This window comes from Malaclemys terrapin, chromosome 12 (genome assembly GCF_027887155.1).
Source record: "Malaclemys terrapin pileata isolate rMalTer1 chromosome 12, rMalTer1.hap1, whole genome shotgun sequence".
NCBI lineage: Eukaryota > Metazoa > Chordata > Testudines > Emydidae > Malaclemys > Malaclemys terrapin.
In genome coordinates, this window is record NC_071516.1 from 2,082,547 (window position 1) to 2,110,099 (window position 27,553).

The 27,553-nt window shown below is 46.6% G+C and overlaps 1 protein-coding gene across 2 annotated transcripts in view; it reads left to right on the forward strand.

Annotated features, from left to right (window-relative positions):
• Nucleotides 1-27,553, forward strand: part of NOL4L (nucleolar protein 4 like) — a 95,168-nt gene that overhangs the window by 31,280 nt on the left and 36,335 nt on the right. The window contains exon 4 of one of the 2 annotated variants that reach the window (XM_054045760.1): nt 4,648-4,757. In XM_054045760.1, coding sequence (XP_053901735.1) covers nt 4,648-4,757 — 110 coding nt within the window. Of the gene's footprint in view, nt 1-4,647; nt 4,758-23,519; nt 23,663-27,553 lie in introns of those variants that run through there. The other variant, XM_054045762.1, reaches the window with a different exon arrangement.

Genomic DNA, 27,553 nt, shown 5'->3' on the forward strand with positions numbered 1-27,553 from the left:
AGCGCTGTGACGCATGAGTGTAGTCGCACCGCCAGCGCTGCGAGAGCTCTCTCACAGCGCTGCAAGTACTCCACCTCTCCGAGGGGAATAGCGTGCAGCGCTGTATGTACTCCACCTCTCCGAGGGGAATAGCGTGCAGCGCTGCGAGCGAGCGTGCAGCGCTGCAGGCTCGGATTACACTGGCGCTTGACAGCGCTGCACTGGGGGGGGGGGGGGGTGTTTTTTCACACCCCTGAGTGCAGCAAGTGCAGCGCTGTGAATTGCCAGTGTAACCAAGGCCTTTGTTTTTATGGGGCCAGATTCTTATCTGAGTCCCAGTGAAGTAAATGCCCAGTAAAGGTGTTGAAGTTAATGGGATGATTCCAGGTTCACACCATGTAACTGAAGGCAGAATCTGACTGTCAGAGTCATCGGCTCCTGCTGCTTATTCACCATTTGATGACATCATCCCCCCTTTGTGGAACTGCATTAATTACTTCAGCACCCAATTGCGATGTGAAAGATGGAAGCCTGGCGGGAAGTAGGGAACAAGTCAGGAGAAGTAGTGTTTGCCACCAGGCTCTGCAGGGGCAGAGAGCCTCCTGAGAAGCCACTACTGGCCCTCAAAGCAGGGACCCTTGAGGGTCAGCTGATGTCAATTTGCTCGTCTTAAGCCCTGAATAGCAAGACTCTTTGGAAAGAGGCTACTGTTAATCTCTTCTCCCACTCAGAGCACATAGGTTCTTGGATAGAAGCCACTGCGGACACACCCTCCTCCTTCCCCGACTCACGCTACTGAGATATTCTGGGGATATCACTTTGTGCTCCTCAAACTGCCACCCCGCCCAGTCAGACAGCAGAGGTCTTCAAGGTCCAGCTGCTTTCAGGCTGCTTCCTCTTGCCAGCAGCAGCGCTCTTTGGAGGGCAGAGTGTTTGTCATTAGCAGTTCACTTCCTCTGTATACATTAGCAGAACAGTTAGGGGAGAGAGATCCCTAGAATAGCAATAAACCTACTGCACGTACAGTCCTTGGGGGAACCCCAGAAACCAGCCCTCTGAGAACGAAGAGCAGATTCAGCCTAGACTGCTGCTGAGATGCTATAAGCACGTTATGCTCACTCCTTCTTAATGACGGGCAATATTCATTTATCTGAATTTCTAAAGTAACTGAGTTTCAGAGTAGCAGCCGTGTTAGTCTGTATTAGCAAAAACAACGAGGAGTCCTTGTGGAACCTTAGAGACTAACACATTTATTTGGCCTAAGCTTTCGTGGGCTAGAACCCACTTCATCAGATGCATGGAGTGAAAAATTACAGTAGGCAGGTATAAATATACAGCACATGAAAAGATGGGAGTTGCCTTACCAAGGGGGGGGGGGGGGAAGAGGTCAGTGTTTATGAGGCCAATTCAATCAGGGTGGATGTGGCCCATTCCCAACAGTTGAGGTTCAGCTAGTTTTGATTCCAGTGAAACAAAGGCAGAAAGAGTGTCATAATGACAGAAACACCCCAACATTTGTAGGGTGACTTTTCACAGAGAGTTAGAAGCTATTTTTTGTTTTCATATAGAGAGATGGTAGAAGTTGACCAAAGCAAAGCAACATACTGAAACCCCCCCACCCCCATATAGTAGTAGTGCTATGGAAGGTATAATCATAGACACTAGAGGATGAAAGGACCCTTAAGGCCACGTAGTCCTTCCCCCTTACAATGCAGGAGGGCTTTGTCCAGACTAGTTTTAAAAGTCCCAGGGTGATGGAGCTTGCACCACATCTCCTGGGGACTAATAGACCTTTCTGTCCCCTCCTGATAGCCTCCATTTTCTGAGAGTTGCATCCCATTGCTCTTACTCATACCACCATAGCTGGGATTCTGCCAAAGCACAGGAAGTCCCCACCCTCTGGACACTACACAGCCCAGCTCCTTATGCATCGCCCCGTAGGCTGGGATATGAGCGGGGTGGAAGACAAGCCCCCCAGGTATGTTCAGATCCACTAACCATTGATCCCTGCAGAGCAGAAATGCAAGAGCGGCAAAGGCTACTTCAGCCTGAGGGCTTCAGCAGTGGATATGAAGCATCCTAGAGGGAGAGATTTTTCCTCTTTTCATCTCACACAGACCTACCCTCCCTCATGCTTGGGGCAGTGGGAAAAGAGGATCTGGCCCAAATAGGACAACACTCTTTTTGTCACAGGGTGCTCTACTCACTGTTTGGTGGTGCCCCCTTCTGGCAGTTCTGAGATTAGCTCCACCCAGTTCAGTGCCCCCTTTCTGGTCTTCCACCCTTGCAACTCTCCTCTTGCTCACGGAGTTGCAATATGGCTGCTTCATGACTCAGCCCTCTGGCTGAGTCACACCCTGATTTCCCCTTCCCAGGGTGTCTTTCAAAGTCCTCCTGCACCAGCAGCATGAGGCAGTCCTCATTCTCACTGCCCTGTGTCATGCCCACAGTGACTCCAGCAATCTTCCTATTCACTGCTCCCAGCAATACCACTCTGCAGTGGATGGCAGGAGAACCCAGGCTCACCCTCTGCTCTGGGTTCCAGTCCAGGGCCCTGTAGCAAGCAGTTGGGCAGGGACTTCACCAACCTTACTGCTCTTGCCCCTAGATGACTTCCTACCATGCTCCTTGAAGCTTCTTTTTCATCAGCCTTCCTAGTCAGACCCCTCTCCCTTAGGCCTACTAAGTAAACCCTTCCTAGTGCCCCTTTTTTCTCCCTTGCCTCAGGGAGAGACTGTGGGCTTCCTCACTGCTGCCTCTCACACTGTTTCCAGCCTCATGGCTTTATAGATGCCCCCTGTTCCCTCACAGGTGAGCTTCCTTCTAATTAGTGGCCTTCTCTCATCCTACATCTCCTCTGTTTACAGCTTAATTGGCTGATTGGGCCTACCTGGCCTCATTCAACTGTGTGGGGACTGTACCCCATCATACCAGCTCCATAGCTGCTGCAAACCCATAATGCATGCTTCACTCACTTTGTGCATGAGTCTTCTTTTCTTAAAACTGGATTCACAACACGGGACTGCTCTTGGGAAGACAAAAACCACTAGCCATAGGGTCCACCAAGATTCTATGGCCACATACACAGATGCAAGTGCAGTATTTTCTTCTTCCCTGAAAAAGTCACTGCTCTTTTCCACCTGTCCTCTTAGATTCTGTCTTTTCTTCTACAATCAGGTCTTGCCATGACATTAAGAGGCTACAAGCTCAGCCTTGCTGGGTGCTCTTTCTAAATGTCTTTTACCAGGTCCAGTTCATGCTCTGGAGCCAGTGGTAGCTTCTAAGTTCTGTCACCAAGTGCTAGGAGACAGTATTTTGTAGGAACTCCAGTCAGGTGCCTGATCATATTACCGCATAGACCCCACTGTGGTCATAGTTTTCATTGTTTCATTAATGCTGCTTGAGACTGCCTGATCTGAGCACAGCTTTTATGCTGCTGATTTATTTATTTGACCCTTACGACGCTCTGAATCGGTTTTAGTCCCATTTGGCAAAGACATGAGATGTGTCCCTGGGAGCTTTCTCCTCTTTCCTGCAACCAGTTTGGAGGAGCCCCTTCTGCGCTGGGTTTTTCGCAGTTTTTGTTTCACTAGTTAACATTATCCCACATAGGATAGTGGGTTATTTTGTGTGCTTGTGACATGCAGGCAAGGAAGTGGTAATGAATCTATTGGCCAAAGCCAGGGAAAGAGAAGGGCAACATCCAGCCATCCAAAAGAAAGAAAATGAAGATACAGTATTTTATAAAAAATGGACTTTGGGACAATGGCTGCTCCACTATGGCCAACTGGCTGCTCTCGGATCAGGTGGCTGCTGCCCTGAATGCATTCTTGAAGTTTTGTCTATTTCCCACATTTGGGGCTAGTTCCCTAGAGGGGGAGGAGCGGGGGAAGGAAGAGACGGGGCAGGAAGGGGTGGAGTGGGGGCGGGGCCTGGGACTGAGCACGCCCTGGGAACTCAGGAAGTCGGCGCCTATGGCCTAGCAGACAAGGGAGAGATGACATAAGGTCTAGAAAATAATTAAGAGTTTGCTTTACAGAGGACTCTCCTTGAATGGCTGGAAATACTGTTTGCTTGCGTGGTCTGAATCTGACTTCCTGATGATCACTAAGTCTTCATGTGGATGTATAGAAAGCTGTCAATAGGGACAGTTTAAGAAAATAAATAAATAAAAAGGTTATTTTAATTATCTCACTGAAACACAATCTCCATCACAAGAGGGAGGTACTTCCAAAACTGCCTTAACATTCACCCCAAAAGGAAGGAGTCCCCATCACAATGGGTGCGACTTCGCAGCACTACAACTGGCTGGAAAAATCGAGTTGTTTGTGAAACTCTCTCTGTGTTCCTTTTGGCCAGAGGTGGTTTTGAGCCTTCTGGCAGGGTTAGATGTTTCATTCTGCGTTTCATCTTTAGTGACTCAAACTACAAACGTTACATTATGTGTAACCATTTCCACACAGGATGGTTCCTTTGCAATGACAGGGAATTCCCGGCAGGGTGTGGCCTTTATGCAGCCTGTAGTACAGTGGGCCCCAATACTGAATGGGGGCTTTGGGGAGTTACTGCAATTCAGATATTAAATAATGCTGACGGCAGTACAGCGACAGGTCTGTGCTGCCTGGCTGCCACGTCTAAAAGGAGCTTTCCTTTTGTTTTTTACTTCAGAAAATGAGCCACCCTCCTCTTTGGTCTCTGGAATCATTGACTACAACATGCCACTCACCTCCACCTATCTGAAGCAAATGAAGCTGCGGGTCATGAATTCACAGGAGCAGGTGAGTTGCTCTCTTCCTGACTAACAGAGTTGGTCTTACTCCAAGAGGTGCTGAGCGGCACCAGGTGCAGAGCAGATTTCTGTCCAGACTGAAGGGGTAGGGTGAATGGCTGATGCTTGGCATCTCAAAGTAGTGATGGCCAGATTGTCACAGGAACAGTTTTGCACATGTCTAGCTTGTGTGCACGTGCAGGTTGGGAATTGCACAATTGCAGAGAGTGTTGCTGTGTGTAGGTTGCGTGCACGCAACATTTTGTTTTTGAAAGTCTGTCTCTAAAAATCCATGCAGGGTTTTTGCCGAAAGGGCACGGAGGAGAGGAACAGAAATGTATTCAGTGCAGTTATTGTTCATTACTATCTGCATGTTCTTTAGACATATGGTGGTTTTAAGTGAAATTAATATAAAAATATCCATGACGAAGAGGAATGTATTTCTCTGCCACCTTCCAAACTGCTTAAGGACTTTAGCAGATTGGGACTGATCCCTAGAATTGCTTCTGTTGCTCAGGTGTTCTCTTTTCTTGAGTTGTTCGGCATCTTGCAGGAGAGTCAGCTCCAGTCACTTCCTTCTTGTCTCCAGCTGGGAAGAGGCTCAGCTGTTTGGTGACAATATTATGCCTCTGGATTTTGATTTGGGAATGGAGAGGGTAGATTGCCACATGATTACACCCAGGCCATGGAATTTTCCAATCTTCTGCAGCTGCAGAATTTGCCAAGGGATCCTCAATGCACCATGGAAACAGACTATAAAAAGAATACACTTTACTGACTCCCCACAAAGTTGCATTGCTGGCACTTCAGAAACCAAGTGTCAGATTTTCTTCCCACCAAATAGAGGTTGGAGTCTGATCCCCTTATGCTTTTCTCCCTACCTTCCCATTACCACCAGGAGCTGAGGAGGGGTGTGTGTGTGTGGTAGCAAGCAGGAGGCATTGGTTAATTGTTAACTTGAATGGTGAAGTTGAAGTACATGGATGGTTGTTATCTGATGGCAGCCTAAAGAGAGAACTCAGTGCAGGGGTATAAAGTGCCAGATCGCGGTTATTTGCAGGGACTGAGGAAATAGATGTTGAATCTTTTCATTGGGTCAGTGGAAAAAAACACCTTACCCTGGGGCTAAATTACATGTTGGAGGGTGCACTTCAGCATAGCTTTTCCTTGCACATGCTGGACACCCGGGTTTAACAGTCTCTGTTCAGTGGGTAATATTCGTGTTTAGAACTGTGAAAAGCTGGGGATCTAATGATTTTGCAATCAGTTGTGGAGTCTGATGCTGTAGAATTATGGACAGCTCTACATCTTCACCAACCTAGAATCTCTTTTCCTCAGAAACTGTCTCTGAACATCATGAGAAAATTGGATTCTAAACTGGATCAGTTCAAGGGGCTTGGAGGGCTCAGGGGATTAGTACCAAAAGAAAGAATCTGATCACTGGTTCTATATCCATCCTTGGATGGGGTGACCAAAAGTTGTTAACACTTGCTGACTGTTCAGTGGCTTATGTGAAATGAGTTTGGTGGGTCTCAATCCACAAAAACTCCCACCATAATTGACTTTTTTACTGCAAGGCTATGGCCAAATGGGTGATGGAGACTGAACTCTTATCTCAATGCAGGAAGAGGTCCTTTCCCGTCAAGGGTGAGGCATATTAGCAGGGTTGTGTGGGAGGTTTGCCTAATCACTGCTTGTGCTTTACCTGTTCTATGAAAGAGGTGACTTCATTCTCCTGGTCTCTAAAACTCAATTAACTAAAAATATGTGATGAATCTTAACCAAAATCCCGGATCCAAGTCATAAATATGGATCTGAATTTCCATATTGAATTTACCTCCACAATGAGCCAAACCCAAATACCTTGGAAATCAGTAGAATTTGATGTAGGACCTGAGTTTTGAACTCTGGAGTTCAGGAGTGTTTGTGTCTGGAATTTTTTCTCAATAAATTACAGCCATAGCAAGTGCGTGTCCTCAGTTCTGTTCTTGGGCCTGTCACTAAAAAGATGGATAGGAAATGTGCTGCTACCAAGAAATGCTTTTGCATCTGGCTAGCTGAGCCTCGAAAACAGTCCAATGTGGGGAGTAGAAAGCTGCAAACAAGATGGCTGTTGCTGGGCAGCCCAACACACTGAGCTATTCGATTTTACTAACTGAATTTATTTCCCTTTCTGAAACTAACCCTCTCCTGACTCGCCAGCTCAGGAGTAGAAGGTGATTGGAGATAAATGCCAAAGAACAAAAACATAAACTAATTAGCTGAAAACAGCATAAGGTTCTCAGATGCCATATTCCATTGCCCTGGTCCTGAGCTCGGACTTGCAAACAGAGGTACCTTGAAACCACTGCACCATAAGGAAACTGTTAGAATATTTATGTTCATAGACATACAAAGCAAATACATCAGAGACTTCACTGGAGGGGAGATTAGGAGTTATCACCACGAGGACACAGGCAGGTGGAGAGGAGCCTGATAAGTGACTAGTTCATGAGAGAAAAGATGCAAGATTCTCTCAGCGCGGCCCAGGAAACAGGGAACAGCAACACAGGCATAACAAGAAGAACATTGTAATGTATGCTGTGCACTTCGGAAGCAATTGTTATCTGAGGATCTTACAGCGCTATACAAAGATTACATTAATTAATCCTTACAACACCACTGTAACATAGGTAAGCATTATTATCTCTGTTTTACAGGTGGGTGAAATGCTGCATAGAGAGGTTAAGGGTCTGAATTTCAGAATTACTGAGCACCTGCATCTCCAGTTGAAGTTCACAAGGAACTTCGCTACTGCCAATTGAATCTTCTGCGGAAGACACTCCAATAGTAGTTTGATGGGCAGCCCAATGAACTCCTAAGACAGACAGGCAGAGAGTTGATGTCAGTGGAAGCTGGAGGTACTCAGCACTTCTGAAAATGGCCCTAAATGATTTGCCCAAGGTCACACATCATGGTTAAAACCACTTCAAAAAATTCCTTTGTTAGTAGAAAGATACGTCCAAATGATTATACTGAATATCTGTCAGTAAAGAGTCCTCAAGCCCGTTTCCAATCATAGGTTCTTTTTAAAGCAGGACACGCTAGCCAAATCCTGCCCTCACTTGCACTCATGCAATGCCCCTGAAGTCAGGCCAGGCAGGGCCCTTGTAAATAGGACGTACAATATTTGGAAATATAACCTACACTTCTGAAAGCTTGAGGAGATGGTGGCCGTAGCTGTGGGGGCAGGGTGGGGCAGAGGGGAGCCTGTTGTACCTGGGGCTGGGAGTAGAGGAGTTGTGGGGCGGAGGGTAGTGTGTCAAGGCTGGGGTCGGGGGAGGTTGGGGGGTAGGGAGGAGCACACCATGGGGGGTAGGGAGGGTGGGGCTTGAGGGAGCGTGCCGTAGTGGGAAGAAGACATGAATGTTACTCTACTTTAGCTGTGATGCATCTGGACATGATGGATCAAGAGCACATATTAAAGGAAACAAACAGGAAATCAGGTACCAATACAATGTTCTCCTCTGCCTGACCTTATCCCAGTGGTTCAGTGCAGGAGAAAGGTGTTAACCAGTATTAGGTTAGACCTTATGGAGCTGATGCTACACCTCAGTTTCCCACAAAGCGTCATATTGTTTATAATAGAACTTTCATCTTTTCCGGATATGGAATCAGCCGGACAAAGATTAAAGAGGATCATTTTGTTCAGGATGGAAAGAGTGGAAAAAGTGACAGAGGGGCAATCTGTTAAAATGGACTAATCTCCCTGGATCCCTCCTGCCTGGGGCTGAACCAAATGTTTGTGCATTATCCATTCTAATCTTACATTTGTAACTTATCCATGCCATGTCTGCTGTGTGAAGGTAGTGGGTCCTGCGACTACCAATTTCTGCCCAAGGATGTGGTGGCTAATTTGAGAGGTTGCTGTGACTTAAATCTTCATGCTTAATGTTCAAAGGAAATCCTAATGTTTCACATCCACTTAGCTGGCTCACCCCTTCACCCAAACGCTAAAGGCATTTATTTAAATTACTTGGAGATTTTGATCAGGCTATACAGCCTCGGGGCTAAATTCTGAGCAGTGCTGAGCAACTGCAACTCCTTTTGTGGCTTTTGGTTTTTAAATGTATGCAAATAAAGTTTCCTCGAGCACATAGTTATTCTGAGGCTCTGCCCCATGTTAAGCTTCTTTGTATAAAGCTTTTCTGTAGTTCTGTCTATTTACACAACACTTTGCAAACTCATGGGCTCAATCCTGCTGGGAGTAGGGTTGCCAGGTGTCCGGTTTTCAATCGGAACGCCCGGTCAAAAAGGGACCCTGGCAGCTCCAGTCAGCACCACTGACCGAGCCATTAAAAGTCCGGTCGGTGGCACAGCAGGGCTAAGGCAGGCTTCTTGCCTGCTGTGGTTCCCTGCGGCTCCTGGAAGCAGCAGCATGTCCCTCCTCCTGTTCCTAGGCACAAGGGCAGCCAGGGGGCTCCACTCATTGCCTCTGTCCCAAGCGCCAGCTCCATAGCTTCCATTGGCTGGGAACTGCAGCCAGTGGGAGTTGCGAGGGCGGCGCCTGCAGATGAGGCAGTGCGCAGAGCCACCTGGCTGCACCTCCGCATAGGAGCCGGAAGGGGGACATGCTGCTGCTTCCGGGAGCTGCTTGAGATAAGTGCCACCTGGAGCCTGAACCCCTGACCCCAACCTTCTGCTCCAGCCCTGACCCCCTTCCACCCTCCAAACCCCTAGGTCCCAGCCCAGAATCCCCTCCTGCATCCCAAGCCTCTCATCACCAGCCCCACCTCAGAGCCTGCACCTGCAGCTGGAGCCCTCATCCCCCGGTACCCAAACCTCTTGCACCAGCCCAGAGCCTCTTCCCACAATCCAAACCCTTCATCCCCAGCCCCGCCCCAGAGCCTGCACCCCCAGCCAGAGCACTCACCCACTTCCGCATCCCAACCCACTGCCTCAGCCCAGAGCCCCCTCCTACACCCTGAACCCCTCATTTCTGGCCCCACCCTGGAGCCTGCACCTCCTCTCGCACCCCAAGCCTCTGCCCCAGCCCAGTGAAAATGAGTGAGTGAATGGGGGGGGGAGAGTGAGCGACAGAGGGAGGGGGGGCTGGAGTGAGCATGGGGCGGGGTCTCAGAGAATGGGCAGGGCCTTGGAGGAGGAGTGGGGCAGGGGGGAGAGCAAGGGTGTTCAGTTTTGTGCGCATAGAGAGTTGGCAGCCCTAGCTGGGTGCTGGGCGTCCTCAACACCCACCACATTTAGTGGGAATTGAAGGTTATTCCACGCCTTGCAAGTCTGGGCTCTATATAAATAAAACCTGTTCCATGCTCCAAAGAGCCTGTAGTCTAAGGCTTTGACCTGTTTCCACTGAAGTCAATGACAAAGCTCGCAGTGATGTTGTGGGTGCCAGATCAGACCATTTTATAAGGCCTAGAAGTGTCATGTATTCCATGGGATTTGAGCCCTGTGACTATGATATGAAGTGTTTCCCTCTTTAGATAAATTATGTAACTACGTGAAAATCAATACAAAATATTTATAAAGGGAGGAAAGCATATTTGCCAAACTGACCCTTGGATGCTGTAACACTATTAATTCTTCCATATTTAACATCTCTTTTAACAGTGGGCATTTCTATGTCTACTTGGAGTTACTGTTTCCAGAAATGGCCCCACATCACATGACAAAAACTTATAAGTATGGGCCCAGTACCACCACCCTCACTGATTTCTTCAATAGGAGGTTAACATGAGTAAGTTCTGCAGGGCTGGGCCTTTGGTTAGCCACAATAGGTCTGCAAATGTTACCCTGCACCATGGATTTGACTGTAATCTTCCACCTCCAGTGGCAACTCTGCAACATGAAAAAACATGCTTTCTGCAAAATATGAAGATCCCAGAATCCTTGAAGAAGACCGACCTGTGTGGCCTGAGTCCTTCAGCTGGTCTGTTAATTTCTAATGTTTTCCTTTGGATTCTGTTGCTTTGTACTGGTTTGTCAAGGACCAGTGGCCCCCACAACCAACAGAGCCATTGCTTTGTTCCAAAACCTAGTTGGCCAACTGGAACCAGTTGAAAGTTTTCAATTGGAATTTCTACTTGAGTTGAGAATCCAAAGACTATGGAAAAAGAGGCTGATTTGCATCCTGGAACATTGAATGCAGAATACAGATGGGTGGGTGATCTCCTCAAGGAAGCAGTCTCATGGCAACTTTAGCTTGGAGAGACGGGACTGAAGGCCAGGAGAGCTGATGGGCAAATCCTTACAATTTCCACCAATGTCAGGTGTCTGGCTTGCCAGCTAGAGCTCAAGAAACCCATTTTTTCTCTTCCCCACTATCCCTAGAGCTGTGTAGAAAATAACTGTAAAAGGTGATCTTGCTGTGTGTGATGAATAATAATAAAAAAGGCCTCAGTCCCCCTCTCCCCTCCATTTTCCCCGTTTGTATTCTATATCTTGCTCTTTTTTCTGGAGGACTTGGGCAATCTTTGGAAGACGTGGAATGTGAAACACAGCTGGAGTGCCCAACTGAGGCAGAGAGGATGTAGAGTTTTAGGATTAGAAAGCTGCAGCTCTGGTTTCGGTCTCCAGCTGTGATGTTCCAGATGCCCCAAGGACTGCAAAAGTCCTCCGAGAATCAGGACTTGTTTCTAAAAAGAAGTGGAAGCAAACACATTTTTAGGTTCTTTTTGTACATCCCAAACACTGTTTTAAATACTTATTTATTGCTTTCTAGTTCATCTTTAAAGCAATGTCACCTTATTGCCATGCAATTAACTAGCATTTGGTGGCACTCATAGAAATAAATTAAATAACTGACTTGTGTTCCTCTTGGCTTCTGCCATAAGTGATTAATTGTGCCCAGCAGCACCATGGGGAACTCACTTTTCTTGGGGTAACTGATCTACAGAAACCATTAAATGAATGGATGTCAAGATGGCCTTTTAACTTCATTATCCAGGAAAAATTGTGTGCCGAGTCTATGATTTACTGGTTCTGCTAGACACACCAGTATTAAAACAGCAGTGCGTCCAAAAGGAAGCACAGACTGGAAGACTGTTAGAATGTTTGATCTGTGCCGAGGAACAAAGAAGACAGTAGAATCAGGAACTTCCGCTTGAGCCTTCATAAATGACAAGAAGGGGCTTCCTGCAGAGAGTACAGACCTTGGAAAGCAACATTCCAAAATAGCTCCCCATGAGTAATGAGGTTACTCTGAAAACCCCAGACCAAATTCTGTTCTCACTCCTAAGAAAATGTGGAATACCTCCATTGAAGTCAATAGATTTCCTCTGGCATAACTGAGAGCAGACTTTAGCTTGAGGTCACAAGAACATGCAGAGTCTCCTGTGGCCAGAGTCTCCTCTCACATTGGTTTGAAACGAATTTGCACAGGTGTGAGAGGAGAATCAGGCCCTTTCCACTTTCCACACTATGCAGAAGTAACTCTGTAGGATGACTGCTGGTGCACTAAACTATCTTCTGAACTCCTGAACTAGTTACAAGCTAGTAATTCAAAAAGAAAATGTTTGCTGCTTAGCCCTAATGCTTCTACCACCTAATTTTTAAATGATGAATACTATCATTTTTAAACGCTTAAGCCCAAGTTTAAGGCCGTTGTTCTCTGGGCAAGCTGTTCCTTCTGGTTTAATTCCAACTCAGTCCTGAATTTATTTTTTCAGGGTTCATACTAGGCCATTCAGCATGACTTCCATTAAGGCCTCCTATCTTACACAATGGCTGGCAGACTCTAAAGACATTAAAAGGAACAAATCTTTACATTGAAATGCCAAACTGACTCCCTCTGATCTGGACGTGCTGCTGTTTTGGCAGATTCAGTACAGTCCCGTCTGGGGTTTGGTAACCAGGTATAAATGATACCGAAACGGGCCAGGGGGTAATATAATGAGCCAACGGCAGGAGCTGCTGTTGGAGCTGAATTAACATAAGCTTTCCACTGGGGCTGGGGCTTTGTGCTATAGTAAGAGATTGGGAGGAATGGTGGGGCCCGGCCCAGCCCTGCGTTCCTTACACATTCCAGATGTGCGAGGAGGGCAGGATAAGGTATATGCAGTTGCTGACATCAGAACAGGTTTTCAGGAAACATTTTCTCCATATCAGAGGCATAATCATGAAAGGTCGTGAGCCCCTTCCAGTCCAACTCAAGTCAAGGGGAGTTGAGGTTGCTAAACACCCTTCAGGATCAAGCCCCAGCTGGGGGACTAAGGGATGAAAGGATCCTTCTGTCCAAAGTAGTTTGTATGCAATATTGAGTCCTCCTCGCTCCCTCTCCTCTGCCTTCTCCATGCTGTACCCACTAATCAAGTTCACTCCCCTCAGACATCCTAGGAGAGTTTCTATCAAGCCAGCCGAGACCCCTCCCCAGCCAGCCTGCTTGGGATGCACCCCCATTCTTAACTCTGGGCTTGCAATGAGACAAGCAGAGCTGGAGCTGGGGGAAGGTGGAGGCACAGAGAGAGCTAAGTTGGGTTGGCTGGGAAAGAAGTTTGTCAGCTGCTAACCTCTCCGTTCGCCTGCCCCACCGTTCAGAGCAGCCCCCAGTAGCAGGAGAAAGGCGTAGCCTAGGGTCTTTGATCAGCAATGCTCATTCTTGGGACAGGGTTTCTAAAATCTGGGGCAGTCTTGGCAATATTGGTACTGCTTAGTAGGTCTGGCTCTACGTAGAACGCAAGGTTTTCCTCTTCGAGATCTTTAGTTCAAAACTGACTTGTGTCACGTGAGAGTAAGTTTCGTAGTCTCATCCCTTTGTGCAACTCACAAAACCAACATCAAATTTGCCATGATTGGCAGCTGCTGCTCCGGGCTAAGGTGTCACAGGTCAAGATTAAGGTGCCTGGACTGAGCTGTCTGGGGGGGACCCAGAGCTGGGACAACAGAGTGTTTCAGTACTGGAGAAAGTTGTATTTGGCAAAACTGTACAGAGAAACATATCGTGTGCTGCCTGGTTGTAGCCAGGACTTTTATCCCTTCCTCTCATGAGCACTGCATTCAGTCAGTCACTTGAAAATAAATGTTATTTTGCAGAGATATTTGTGGCCCTCTTCTGCCCTGGAGAAGAACCTCCTTTGGTTCCTAAATTAAATGCGGATAAATACTATGCCAAGAAGAAAAACAGAGGTTGCACTGAGAGACAAATACAAATTATGTATTGGCAAATGGGTGTAAGTCGAAGGGAGCCAAAGGAGTCTGAAGTGGCTGGTACAAGTAGCAAGGGAATCAAAAAAAGGTATAAATTCCACAACTTAGCTCTTCTCTAGCCTCACATAAGACTGGGCCGCACACAGACTTACACTGAAATAATAGCTGTGAATTAAAACCAATTTAGTTATTTCAGTGCAATTCTCTGTGTTGACACGCTTATTTCAGAATAAGGCTGAAGTCCGTTTAGCTAAAGTCAGTAATTATCGACACATAGACTTTCAGCGAAATAACTAAATTGGTTTTAGGAAATCAATTACATTAAATTGGTGCAAGTTGGTATGTATATCAGCCTTTTGATTCAACTCTGAATATTGGCTTGAAACTCTAACGATGGTAAAAATTATCCAGTGAATAATATTTGGGGACAAAATGGTTCTAAATTTAAGAAGTTCACTCCTTTCATGTATTATCCCCCCCCGCCCCCCGCCTCCACTTGTGAATTATTTTGTGGAAAGAACTCAAGATAAGTTCATTGTCACAATCTCTATTGCCTTGGTGTTTTGGTGAAAGCTGTATTAAAGCAGTGTTCAGGATTGTATTTGTGTGGTTTAAACTATATTGCCCTTTGAAATTTACAGCCATATCTGTATTCAGTCTGTACTCTCATACCAGTTTATACCCATCCTGTCATCTGTAACCTTCCTGGCATTTTATGGGAGACTTCAAGTTGGGAGACATATGCTGGAAGTCTCATGCTGCCAGTAGTTAATCATCATTAGAGTTTCTAAAAATTACAGATGATAAATTTTCTAACACAAAAGGTATTGCACCCAACATGAGGTAACTGTTTTGGATCTCATTACGATGAATAAAGATAAATTAATCACTGAATTGGAAGTTGGTGGTTGCTTAGAACCGGTGATCTAACCTGATTACATTCAACATGGGCAAACAGCGGACAATCCCAACTAACAATAGATAGATTTGGTACCTCAAATAGGCTAATTTCCCAAATCTGAAGAAAATTATGAGCAAATTTGGTTGGGAGGAAAAATGTATACAGGAGAATGTGAATGAAAACTGGGAGTTATTTAAGAAGAGCTTATTAGATGGCCAAAAAGCCATGATTCCACAATCAAGAAAGAGGACAACTTTGGTTAACAGAACATCCACGTTAAGTGGCAAAGTGAAGGCAGCAATTAAAAATAAAAAAGCTACACATAACTAATGGAAAAAGGGGGAAATAACTAACAATTGATATAATTTAGAAGATGTGAAGTGTAGAAAATTGATAAGGGAAGCAAAGGGAAAAATCCATGGATGGCAGGGCTAAGGACAATAAGGATTTTTTTTTAAGTATATTAGGAACAAAATAAATCCTAAAAATGGTATAGGCTCATTATTCAGTGGAGATGGTAAAATTGTTAATATTGATTCAGAAAAGGCAGGGTTCAGTAAAAATTTCTGTTCTGTATTTGAAGCAGGTTGATGTACTTATATCACATGAACATAATGAAGTACTTTCCAGTCCATTAGTAACTAATGAGGTTGTTAAACAACTTTTACTAGGGATAAAAAAATTAAATCATCAGGTCCAAATAACTTGAATCCAAGCGTCCTAAAAGAATTAGTGGAGGAGATGTCTGGCCCTCTGATGTTAATTTTTAACAAATCTTAGAATGTTGGGGAAATTCCAAAAGACTAGAAGAGTTCTAATGTTATGCCAATATTCAAAAAGGGCAAGCAAGATGATCCAGGGAACTATAGGCCAGTCCTGGGCAAAATAAAGGAAAAGTTGATACGGGATTCAGTTGATAAAGAATTAAAGGATAGAGATATAATTAATGCCAGTCAACATAATTTTTATGGAAAATAGATCTTGTCAAACAAACTTGATTTCATTCTTTAAGGAGATTACAGATGTAATGTATAAAGGTAGCTGCATGGGTGTAATAGACTTTTGTATGGTGGTTCGGCTAAAAATTAGCACTATTCAGTATCAATAAAGCACATCTTAAATGGATTAAGAATTGGCAAACTGACAGATCTCCTTAAAGAATGAAATCAGGTTTGTTTGACAAGCCCTATTTTCCATTAAAATTATGTTGACTGGCATTAATTGTATTCCTATCCTTTAATTCATCATTGTTCGGCAAATGGGCATGTATCTACTGGAGTTCTACAGGGATCAGTACTAGGCCTGATGCTATTCAACATTTTCATCAAATCATATGGAAATATAGAATCACCGTTGATAAAATTTGTGGATGACAAAGGTTGGTGGAGTAGTAAATAATCATGAAGACAAAGCAGGCAGAACAATCTGGGTCCCATGGTAAGCTGGGCCCATTCAAACAAATTGTGTTTTAACAGCCAAAGTAAAGTTATGCATCTAGGAACAAGGAATGCAGGTCATACCTACAGAATGAGATTCTGTATCCAGGAAAGCAGGGACTCTGAAAAAGGTTTAGGGGTTGGAGTGGACAAGCAAGTCAACGTGACCTCCCAATGTGATGCTATGACAAAAAGGCAAATGTGATCCCTATATATGTAAACAGGGGAGTAGGCGTAAGGAGATGATTTTACCTCTGTAAATGGCACTGGTGAGACAGATACTGGAATACTGCGTCCAGTTCTGGTGTCCACATTCTAAAACAGCTGTTGAGAAACTGGAGAGGGTGCAGAAAAGAGCCACAAAAATTATTTGAGGGCTGGAAAAAATGCCTTACAGAGTTCAATCTGTTTAGTTTATCATAAAGACGATTCAGGCCTGACCTACATCTAAATAGGTCCCACAGAGATGTAAAGAATGCAGACCCTTGAGAGATGTAGTTAAGCTGGCCTAAGCCCAGTGTAGACACTGCTAGGTCGATGGAAGAAATCTTCCATCAGCCTAGCTACTGCGTGTTGAGAGGTCTACACTGCAGCACTGCAGCTGTGGTGTCTGTCACAGACATGCCCTGAGAGGTGACATGATTACAGGGTATAAGTACCTTTGGGGAGAGAAATACCAGGGATTAAAGAGCTCCTTAAGTTAGCAGAGAAGGCTATAACAAGAACCAATGGCTGGAAGATGAAGCCAGACAAATTCAAATTAGAAACTAGGCATCTTTTTTAACAGTGAGGGAGATTGTTCATTGGAACAAAATACCAAGGGAAATGGTGGATTCTCCATCTCTTGATGTCTTGAAATCAAGAATAGATGCCTTTCTGGCAGATGCTTTAGGCAAACACAAGTAATTGGGCTCAATGCAGGGATAACGGAGACATTTAATGGCCTGTGATATATCAGAAGTCAGATGGATGATGACTGTATGAATGGCGTGCTTTGAATGAATGTATTTTTGTTTATTATTATAATTAACCGTAACATTGAGGATAGTAAAAACTGGAATGAATCTTAAAAGCTTTTAGACTGGGTAGGTCATTACAAACATTTTTTCCCAGAGTAGATTTCCCAGGCTTTGTAAGATAGCACTGTGTGCTCAGTGCACTGTCCAAGTACAAACAAAACATTTTGATGCCAAAACTTGGGCTGGGTGAGACAAACCATGCTGCAGAGGAGATGTGAAACGAGGCCCTAGCCCTTTGTTGTTATTGACGATCACACGGAACTTTGTGTAAGAATAAAGGTATTAACCCTGGTGCCTTGGCCAAATTACAGTCTACCTCCCTAAACTCCTCCTGTGTTTTTAGTTGAACATAATATTTTTTATTTCCTGTCCCAAACTGTCGTGTTAGGTTGCTGTGTGCTGCTAAACAGCTCAGCAGTGGTGCCAAGAGAGGCCGATCTCTAGCTATGTGGTACCCTTCTTCACTGTAATGTGGTGCAGCTTGTTTAATTGTTTTGGGTAAAGTGCTAGGAGATATTCAGAAGTGCAAAGTATTGTCAGTGCTAGTGAACACACTCCTAGTCTCTGGTGCATATTAACCACTGGCACACCGCTAATATGGCCCACTTGCTTTAGGCTGGAACTGAGCATACTGAATAAGTGGGGTCAGTATTCCTCCAAAATTCATATACTTCTGCCTTTATTAATTTACATTTCTTCCTGACCATTGTGAACCACGTGTGAATCAAAGGACTGAATGTGTTCAGTCTGCTGTTGTCAGAATATGGACTCTTCCCAATAGAATGACAAAGAGCGTGTAACTTCTCCCCCCAATAAAATCCTAAACAAATCCAGATCTCAACCTGTTTAGTGAGTCTATAAAAAAGCCTTTCACAAGAAGGATCAACAAATCTGTAAAGATGTGGTGCTGCAAAATTACAACACAGCTTATTTTTTATTACATGGTATGTTTTCCATACAATGGGCTTCATGTAGCTGATGCAGTGTGTCCAGGACATGCAAAATGCTTCCTAGCCAATCAATCCATGTAGGCTCTGTATCCAGCTCAGCCATAGACTTGCTATGTGATCTTGGTAAAGTCACATAAATTCTGTATATTTCAGTTTCCCCATCTCTAAAATGCAGATAACAAAACCTCAGAGAGGGATTGTGAAGCCAAATTCACTAATGTTTGTAAAGCTCTTTGAGAGCCTTGCATGGAAGTGGTTTAAAAGTGCAAAGTATTAAAGAATTTTAACCCTGATCTTTAAATGTCCACACTCACTTTTGCATGTGCCTCTATTAAACCCACTGAAGTAGGCTTGCACCAGGTTCAGTTGCACACACCATGAAATTTAAGCACCAAATGATCTTATATACATGTATAAAACGACCGTGCAGCCGCTTTTGTGTAATAAGCTGTGCTTACAAATGGGAACGTTCAAAACCAGAATGTGGCTTGGGACTGGCTAAAATGTCGGCCTGAAATGATTCAGTTCCGTGCCTTCTAATAGCTACTGTGTTGAAACGACTTGATTCTATTTTCTGTGGGCAAGAAATATGCGGCACCATTTAAGAGTCCTTCTATCCTTGTCAGTCCCTATCACAATGTAAACATACCACCAGGTGGTGTGCATGAATACTCAGAGTGAAATTGATAGGAGACAGAGGAACTTGGAATTTCCATATTTGTTCAGACCCTTGGTTCTTATAGTATAGCCCTGAGACTTTGGGAGTGCCCAATACCTGGTATTTCCAGAGAAGGCAGCCTCACCCCCAAAACAATCCTTTCCCTCCTCTTTCAGATGGTGATCAGTTTGCGCCCTGGAAGATGAAGCTGCATTTCCTTTGTATCTCTTTATTTTAGCTCCTAGAACTGATGATTTTATGATTATTTATTAATAACTCTTATTTTTAAAGAAAGATGGGATTATAACTAAGGGTGAACAAGCTAAAGCACGTGATGCAACCCACAGCCCACCAGAAAGTTACATGGATCTTCTCTCTCTCTATTTCCTGACTTCCCTAAGCTATGAAATGTCATAGACATTCAGCTACAAGGATGCTGTGAAAATAGATTATCCTGCTAGTATTCTTTGACTATGGCTAGCTCTCAGCAACTTGCTTTCCAGTGACACTCTCACCCCCTTTTCCTTACTGACTTCATTCATAAAAGGTTTGCATTTTTTAAAGCTAATTCTCTAGGAGGGTTCAGTAGTGATATAGAATCTAATGCAGTGAGGTCCATCTTTTTATTTAGCCTACTTAGCCAGAGGCACAAGGACATCAAGTGACTTGCACAAGATTGCACAGTGAGTCAGTGACTGCTCTGGGATGAGAATCAAGATCCTCCTAGCTCTCAGGCTTTTGCACTAGTCACTAGATGCAGGACCTGTATTAATCAACAAACATATCTGTTACATGAAGCTGCTGGGTAAGGGCTCGGACTGTAGTTTGTACCTTCATTTGAGAGCCGCCCTGGTAGTTCTTGTGGAACTTTGTCCTGGGAAACTCTGAAAGATGTAGTCAGTGTATTATTTAATATGCATATATACACCCACAAGTGTGCTAGGTGCTTTACAGACAAAACGCACAACACAGCGCCTGTTGGGAAGAACTTTTGCTAAAGCTCCGATGCTACAGGCTGTTCTAGGCAAGAGAACCCCAGTGGGGAGCCCCAAGGTTTCGGCAGGGGTGGCTTCTTGTACCCATGTGAAATAGCTTCCAGCTGCCAGGCCTGAATGAACAAGTCAAAAAGGAGTGCGAGAAGGAAGCAATGTGAAATAATATTTTTAATTATTACGATTTTACTTATTTCCCTTTTTAAAAAATCCTTTAAAAACTAACTCCTGATCCTTACTACTTCAGGGATTATTGTTACTGAACCTGTATCGAACTGCCTGCCCCTTCCCCCTGGATCCAGAAATCGCTGCCTAAAGATACATTAGATAAAATTTGATAAATGCCTAAGTGACTTAGGAGCCTAAATCTCATGGGGACTTGAACTCCTAAATCACATAGGTGTTTTGAAAATTTTACCCCTTTTCAGCTAGTTTAGGCCCCAGATTAAGGTTTGGTATGAAAGAGGAGTTCTCATATGACCAGAGACAATCTCAAATATTTGTTTGAGGGCCATGTGAGATGCTTTTGAACTAGGGCTGTCAAGTGATTAAAAAATTAATCACAATTAATCGCATTATTAAAAAAATTAATCACGATTAATCACACTGTTAAACAATAATAGAATACCATTTATTGAAATATTTTTGGATATTTTCTACATTTTCAAATATATTGATTTCAATTACAACACAGAATTCAAAGTGGACAGTGCTCCCTTTATATTATTTTTGATTACAAATATTTGCACTTTACAAAACAAAAAGAAATAGTATTTTTCAATTCACTTAATACAAGTACTGTAGTGCAATACGTTTATCATGAAAGTTGAACTTACAAATTTAGAATTATGTACAAAAAAAATAGCTGCACTCAAAAATAAAACAATGTAAAACTTCAGAGCCTACAAATCCACTCAGTCCTACTTCTTGGTTAGCCAATCACTCAAACAAGTTTGGTTACATTTGCAGGAGAAAATGCTGCCCGCTTCATGTTTACAATGTCACCTGAAAATGAGAACAGGCGTTCGCATGGCACTGTTGTAGACAGCGTCAAAAGATATTTACGTGCCAGATGCATTAAAGATTCATATGTCCCTTCATGCTTCAACCACCATTCCAGGGGACATGCGTCCATGCAGATGATGGGTCCTGCTTAATAGCAATCCAAAGCAGTGCGGACTGATGCATGTTCATTTTCATCATCTGAGTCAGATGCCATCAACAGAAGGTTGCTTTTATTTTGGTGTTTTGGCTCTAGGGGAAAAGGTTGTGGTGCCTCCCAAGCAACATCCACTTGCATCACCAAAAAGAGTCATCAGTAAATTGTGCAGCTCTTCATAATAAGCTTGTCTCTGTCCTTTCTGACATGCTTTGCTCAGCAGTGAAATAGTTAATGTTGAAATATAAATCATCATACCTGGACATGTAACACTGTTAACACTCCACTGAGAATAATGTAGCCATTCAGACCTCTCAGAGTGCTATGGGCTGTTTGCAGACTCAGCCAGACATCATCACACTTAAGTTTTTAAGGATTTCTTCTCAACCCTAACAGCTGAAGACTTCAAAAAATAAAAAAAGGAAAGCTGAGATTCTGGAGCACAAGACTGCCAGTCTCAAAATAAGTAACGGGTCACTGGCCTGGGCCAGTTAGAATCCTGCCTGGTGGGCAACGAACATAAGAACGGCCATACTGGGTCAGACCAATGGTCCATTTAGCCCAGTATCCTGTCTTCTGATAGTGGCCAATGCCAGGTGCTTCAGAGGGAATGAACAGAACAAGCAATTATTGAGTGCCATCCCATCGTCCAGTCACAGCTTCTGGCAGTTGGAGGTTTAGGGACACCCAGAACATGGGGTTGCGTCCCTGACCGTCGTGCCTAATAGTCATGGAACTTATCTAATTAACTTTTGAACCCAGTTATATTTTTGGGTTTCACAACATCCCCTGGCAACAAGTTCTAGAGGTTGACTGTGCGCTGTGTGAAGAGTACTTCCTTTTGTTTTAAATCTGCTGCCTGTTAATTTAATTAGGTGATGCCTGGTTCTTGTGTTATGTGAAGGAGTAAAGGGAGACTGTAGGTGGGGAGAAGGACACACTTCAGCATCCTAAGGCATGGTGGGGTAGCTGTGCTCTCCCTGAGACACAACCTCTCCCAGAGCTGTGGTGGGGCACTGTGGCTACATACACCCAGTGCAAGGCCCGTGAAATACAATTGAGACCTGTAAGTGGCAGGCTGTTTCTGCATCAAGGTCCCTTCCCTGAGGAACTGCTACAATTGAGATTGTACATTTAAAAAGTGATGTGAATCATTCTGTTCCTTGCAAACTAAGGGGTTGTGACATCCACATCCATACCCCCGCCTTCCCCCACAAATATTGCTGCGCAGAAGGGTCTCGGTAGGGGAAAAACTAGTGGTGGTATCCCCATTGCCCTCCGCAAAGGGAGGGCAGCTTTAAATTCCAGCAGGGGCCTAACAGTAGAGGCAGCATGGCTCCAGCACTGGATCGTTGCATCCCTTGGATGGATTCCCTGGTCCTGCCCCCACGTATAGCGCTGTGACTGCCTACTCCAGGTTCCTCCATTGAAATGGTAGCTTGCCCTGGTGCACCATTGCTCCTGTCTGATTTTGTCACCAGGATCACTTCGCTTGCAGAACATAGGCAGTGACTCTAACCCTAGATTTCTTACTTCACCTACAAGTTTTCAACCCCCCCACCCGCCCCGGATGTAATATGTTACATTCCATCAGTGTTTATCCGACTGGATCCATGGACCCCAGTAACTTGGGGAGCCCTTTCTGGTGGTTCGCAGGACAACCAGAAGAGATGGAGATTGCAGTGGGACAGGTTGGGTAAGGAAGAGACTGGGTTGGTTCACAAAACTATACCATGTAACTCTCTATAGAATGAGGCTGCCCTGAGTATGCCCCCCACCCCCCAGGATGGCTGCTGGCATGTATCTCATTGCTGTTTTGTATTTTTCCATGGTTACAGTCTCTGTGTAACACACTCTTCCTGACTGTACCCCTGTCTTTTCTCCTGAATAACCATATGTTAACAGGTAGTAGACATTTCAATGTTACTGTTGCTCACTGGCCGGTCCCCTCCCTCTGGCCCTTTCCCGGTGTTATTGTCCCAGTCTGGGCAGCCGTGCCTTTCCCCCAGGATTACTGTAGCTCTTTCGGCACAGAGCCTCTCGCCGGTTAGTGTATCGCTCTCTGCACAGTCTCACGCCCCCGCGGTGTGTGCATTGTGCTGCCTGTTCAGGGGGTGTGTTCCCCCCCCCCCCAAACTACAGGATTTCTCTCTGGACACCGCCTCGTCCTCTAGGATTACAGTCCTGGGCTCTCACAATGCACCCTGCCCGGGCGGACTGTCTCTCTCGTTAGAAAATGGATGGGTTCTTTCTGCTCCTCCCCACACCCGCTCTCCCTACAGCGCCTGTCTCTCCCCGTCCCCCCCCCAGTGTCCCGCCCCCCCACGATGTGTGTGTCTGTCCCACCCCCCGTGTCACTGCCCCCCCCCCACTGCCCCCCATGCGCAGCGGGGCTCCCCCCGTCCAGCCCGCCCGTGTCCCTCTTCACCCCAGTGCCCCCCCCCGCCGTGTGTGTCACTCCCCCCCCCCGCGCCCCCGCTCCCGCTCCCCCCGGGCCGGGAGTGACGCGCTCCGCAGCGCCAGCCCCTCTCCGCGGGCAGCAGCTGGTTGTCAGCCGCTCCGGAGCGCGGCCAAGCCAGCGTCCCCTCCCGTCCCCGCACCGAGCCGCCGGGCTGGCGCAGGCCGGCAGGCCCCAGGCGCGGCCCCAGCCCCGCAGCAGGTAGGCGCCGGGCCCGGCTCCCCGGAGCGGGCGGCCCGCGGGGAGAGGGGCCGGGGGGGGGGTTAGATTGTAACCCCCAGTTTGGCGTGGGGGGGGGTACACAACTGCCCCCTGCGCGGGCCCAGAGAGGGGGGCGCCCCGCCGGCTGGGGGGCAGGCGTCGTTCCGGGGCCCCCGGGGGAAAGGGAGTGTGCCGGGGTTGGGCGCTCGGCGAGCGCTGCTGGGTGTTGGGGGTGCGGAGGGGGCGCTGGGGTGGGTTGGAGCGAGTTTCCTCGGGGCGCACAGGGGTCACTGGGACTTGGAGGGGGGTTGTTGGGGTGCACAGGGGTCACTGGGAGTTGGGTTTGCTGGGGGCGCACAGGGGTCACTGGGAGTTGAGTCTGTTGGGGGTGCACAGGGGTCACTGGGAGTTGGGTTTGCTGGGGGCGCACAGGGGTCACTGGGAGTTGAGTCTGTTGGGGGCGCACAGGGGTCACTGGGAGTTGGGTTTGCTGGGGGCGCACAGGGGTCACTGGGAGTTGGGTTTGCTGGGGGCGCACAGGGGTCACTGGGAGTTGGGTTTGCTGGGGGTGCACAGGGGTCATTGGGAGTTGGAGGGGGTTTGGTGGGGGTGCACAGGGGTCACTGGGAGTTGGAGGGGGTTTGCTGGGGGCGCACAGGGGTCACTGGGAGTTGGAGGGGGGTTGTTGGGGGCGCACAGGGGTCATTGGGAGTTGGAGGGGGGTTGGGGGCGCACAGGGGTCACTGGGAGTTGGGTTTGCTGGGGGTACACAGGGGTCACTGGGAGTTGGAGGGGGTTTGTTGGGGGTGCACAGAGGTCACTGGGAGTTGGAGGGGGTTTGTTGGGGGTGCACAGAGGTCACTGGGAGTTGGAGGGGGTTTGTTGGGGGTGCCAAGGGTCACTGGGAGTTGAGGGGTTTACTAGGGGCGCACAGGGGTCACTGGGAGTTGAGGGGTTTACTAGGGGCGCACAGGGGTCACTGGGAGTTGGAGGGGGTTTGTTGGGGGCGCACAGGAGTCACTGGGAGTTGGAGGGGTTTGTTGGGGGTGCACACACGGATCACTGGGAGTTGAGGGTTTGTTGGGGTGCACAGGGGTCACTGGGAGTTGGAGGGGGTTTGCTGGGGGCGCACAGAGGTCACTGGGAGTTGGAGGGGTTTGCTAGGGGCTCACGGGTCACTGGGAGTTGGAGGGGTTTTGTTGGGGGTGCACACGGGTCACTGGGAGTTGAGGGGTTTGCTAGGGGCACACGGATCATTAAGGGGGTTGGGTGGTGTTATTTGAAGGTTGCGCACTACACTGTGGTGTTGGAGGTGCACACAGGTCAGTGGGGTGGATGGTGTTTGGGTTAGGGGGGTGCACAGCTCATTGGCGTGAGTTGCAGCGAGTTTGTTGGGGGTGTGCACAAGCTGTTGGGGGTTGTTTGCACAGGTCCCCGGGACTGGATGATGGAGGAAGGTTGCTGGGGATGTGGGCACCGGGGGTTGGATGGGGTATGGTGGGTACCTGTGCTCAGGTCCCTGGGGTTGTTTGGGTGCACGGTCACAGGTCGTTGGGGGTTGGACGGGGCTGAGGGTGAGGTGGTTGCATGGGCTTGGCAGGAAGGATTGGGGGTTGGGGATGAAGGGTTTCATGGCGGGTGCCGTGTGGTGAGGAGGTTGCAGGGAAGGGGGGTGAGCGCTCTGGGAGGGGGTGCACCCTGCATAGTAATGCACTGCGGGGGGATTGCGGGGTACGGTTGTGGTTGCGGGGCGCATGGCGAGTGTCCTGTGCCGGTTGCGGGGTTCCGGGGGGGGGGGTGCACCGCTCGGCCTAGGGGCGTGCAGATAGCGTGGTCCCGTTTGTGTCGGGGGGGGGGAAGAGATTTTGCCGTTTTTTAAACTCCCCCTCTGCGTTCTGATTCCATCGCCCCCGGTTTCAAACCGAACCCGGCTGGCGGGGGCTGCTCCTCCCTCCCTGCTCCGTTTTCCCGGGAAGTTCTCATTAGCGTCTCTAATTAGCATTATTCCTGGAGAAAGGTTAAGGTTAGAGCGTCCTTCCCTTATCGGGAGAGCAGCCTCCCCCTTCCCCGGCCGAGCACAAAAGCACAGAAAGAAAGTGGGAGGAGGCAGATCAATGGGGGAAGCTACAGACCCATTAATTCACAGGGAACCTTTCTCCCTCTCTGAAACATCGATTTTCCCTTTCCCTGGTGCAGAGGGCACAAGAATAATATCACACTGCTGCACCTAGAAGGGGCTCTGGGCTCTAACATGTCGCTGTCTCTGCGCCTGATTTTCCTCCCATTTCTGGTGAGGGATTGTGCTGAAAATAGCTTTCTCCCTAGAGGTAAAGCCCTACTTATGGGTCAATCCCTGCTTCACGCTGAACCCCTGCCTGCCAGGGCTGGAGCTATTTACACACATGCTCAGACGGATTTGCCTTACTGATCTATTTATTTACATATATTTGGATCAGTATAAATGGAAAGAATGAAACTTCCTTCCTTGCAGAGTTCACATTTCACACTGCATAGATCTGAGACCTACCTGTGTGTGCAGACACTACATTGGAAAGAATGTTACAAACAACCTTTTAATGCTGTAGGCAGTTTGCTTATTTCCTGTATTTGGCTCATATTATACCATGGAAAAAGGGTAGTAAATTTCACTTGTTCATAGTTGCTAGCCAGTTTCACTTCTACACTCTCAGGCACTAGGCCAATATTCCCTTGTTTTGGTGGGAAACTGGGGATAGGGGAAGGATGGTTGGAATCTGTTTTTGCCCTGTTTGCCACTGCCATGAAAATATATTGACCAAAATGTTCCTGTTGATTATATGTTGTGCAAAAATATGTTTTGGCAGTACTTTCATTGTGGGTCTAGATTGGACCTGGCAACATGTCTTTACTACCCATATACTCAGAATATCACATTTTGGATATTTTTTTACTGTGTCCATGGAAGATTAAAGTACCCTTTCATTCTGAGGGATTGATGGGCTAGGAGACTTAATCATGTCCTTTCATATAAAATCAAATGCTAGTTTGATTTTGACCAAGGTCTGTTTCCATGAAGGTGGATTGAAGACTTGCACCTTCAACAGACTATTCAGAAATATACAATGTTAATCGTACCTGGCAGTAGCTGTAGTTACTTGGACAATTCACACTTTCCCCCTCACTATCCTGTACTAGCGGTTTTTCGACCTTTTTTCATTTGCGGACCCCTACACATTTTCAAATGGAGATGCAGACCTCTTTGGAAATCTTAGACATAGTCTGCGGATCCCCAGGGGCCTGCGGACCACAGGTTGACAACTTCTGTCCTATACTCCTTGTTCAGCACCTCCCAAATGAACAGCAAGAGCACCTGAAGATTTCACCCAACCCAGAGGGCAGAAATTCAGAATCTGTTGCAAGAATGCCTGCTCCTCCTTGCCTTGGGTAATGACATCTGGAATGTGCATGTGCTCTTTAGTAACACTCTCTTTTGGGTCTTTTTCCCCGAAGAAAAGAAAGATCTTAGGAAGGAGGGAAAACATAAGACAACAGAGCTCATGAATATTCTCTTTTCATGTAAAATATTCAGCCAGGTCTTGTCTCACCTGAGTTGAGGAACTAGTAAGAATGAATTCTGATTTTTTTCATGTCCTACCAAGGGCTAAGTAGCTTCTTTCCCTTTGCCCCCTAGAAGAGAATGATCTTGTGTGATAGAGAATACAGTAAATCCTGTGAAATAAGAACTCTAGTCAACCTGTTAGGAAGGGCATTCGTCATATAGTGTTGGTTTGTAATGTACAGAAATAGGCACCAGATCTCATAGATTCCTAACTCGGAAACTGAATTGAATCAACAATACTTTAGCTTTCTTGGGCTCTGTGGTGCATTATTTGACTGCTACAATATCCAGTG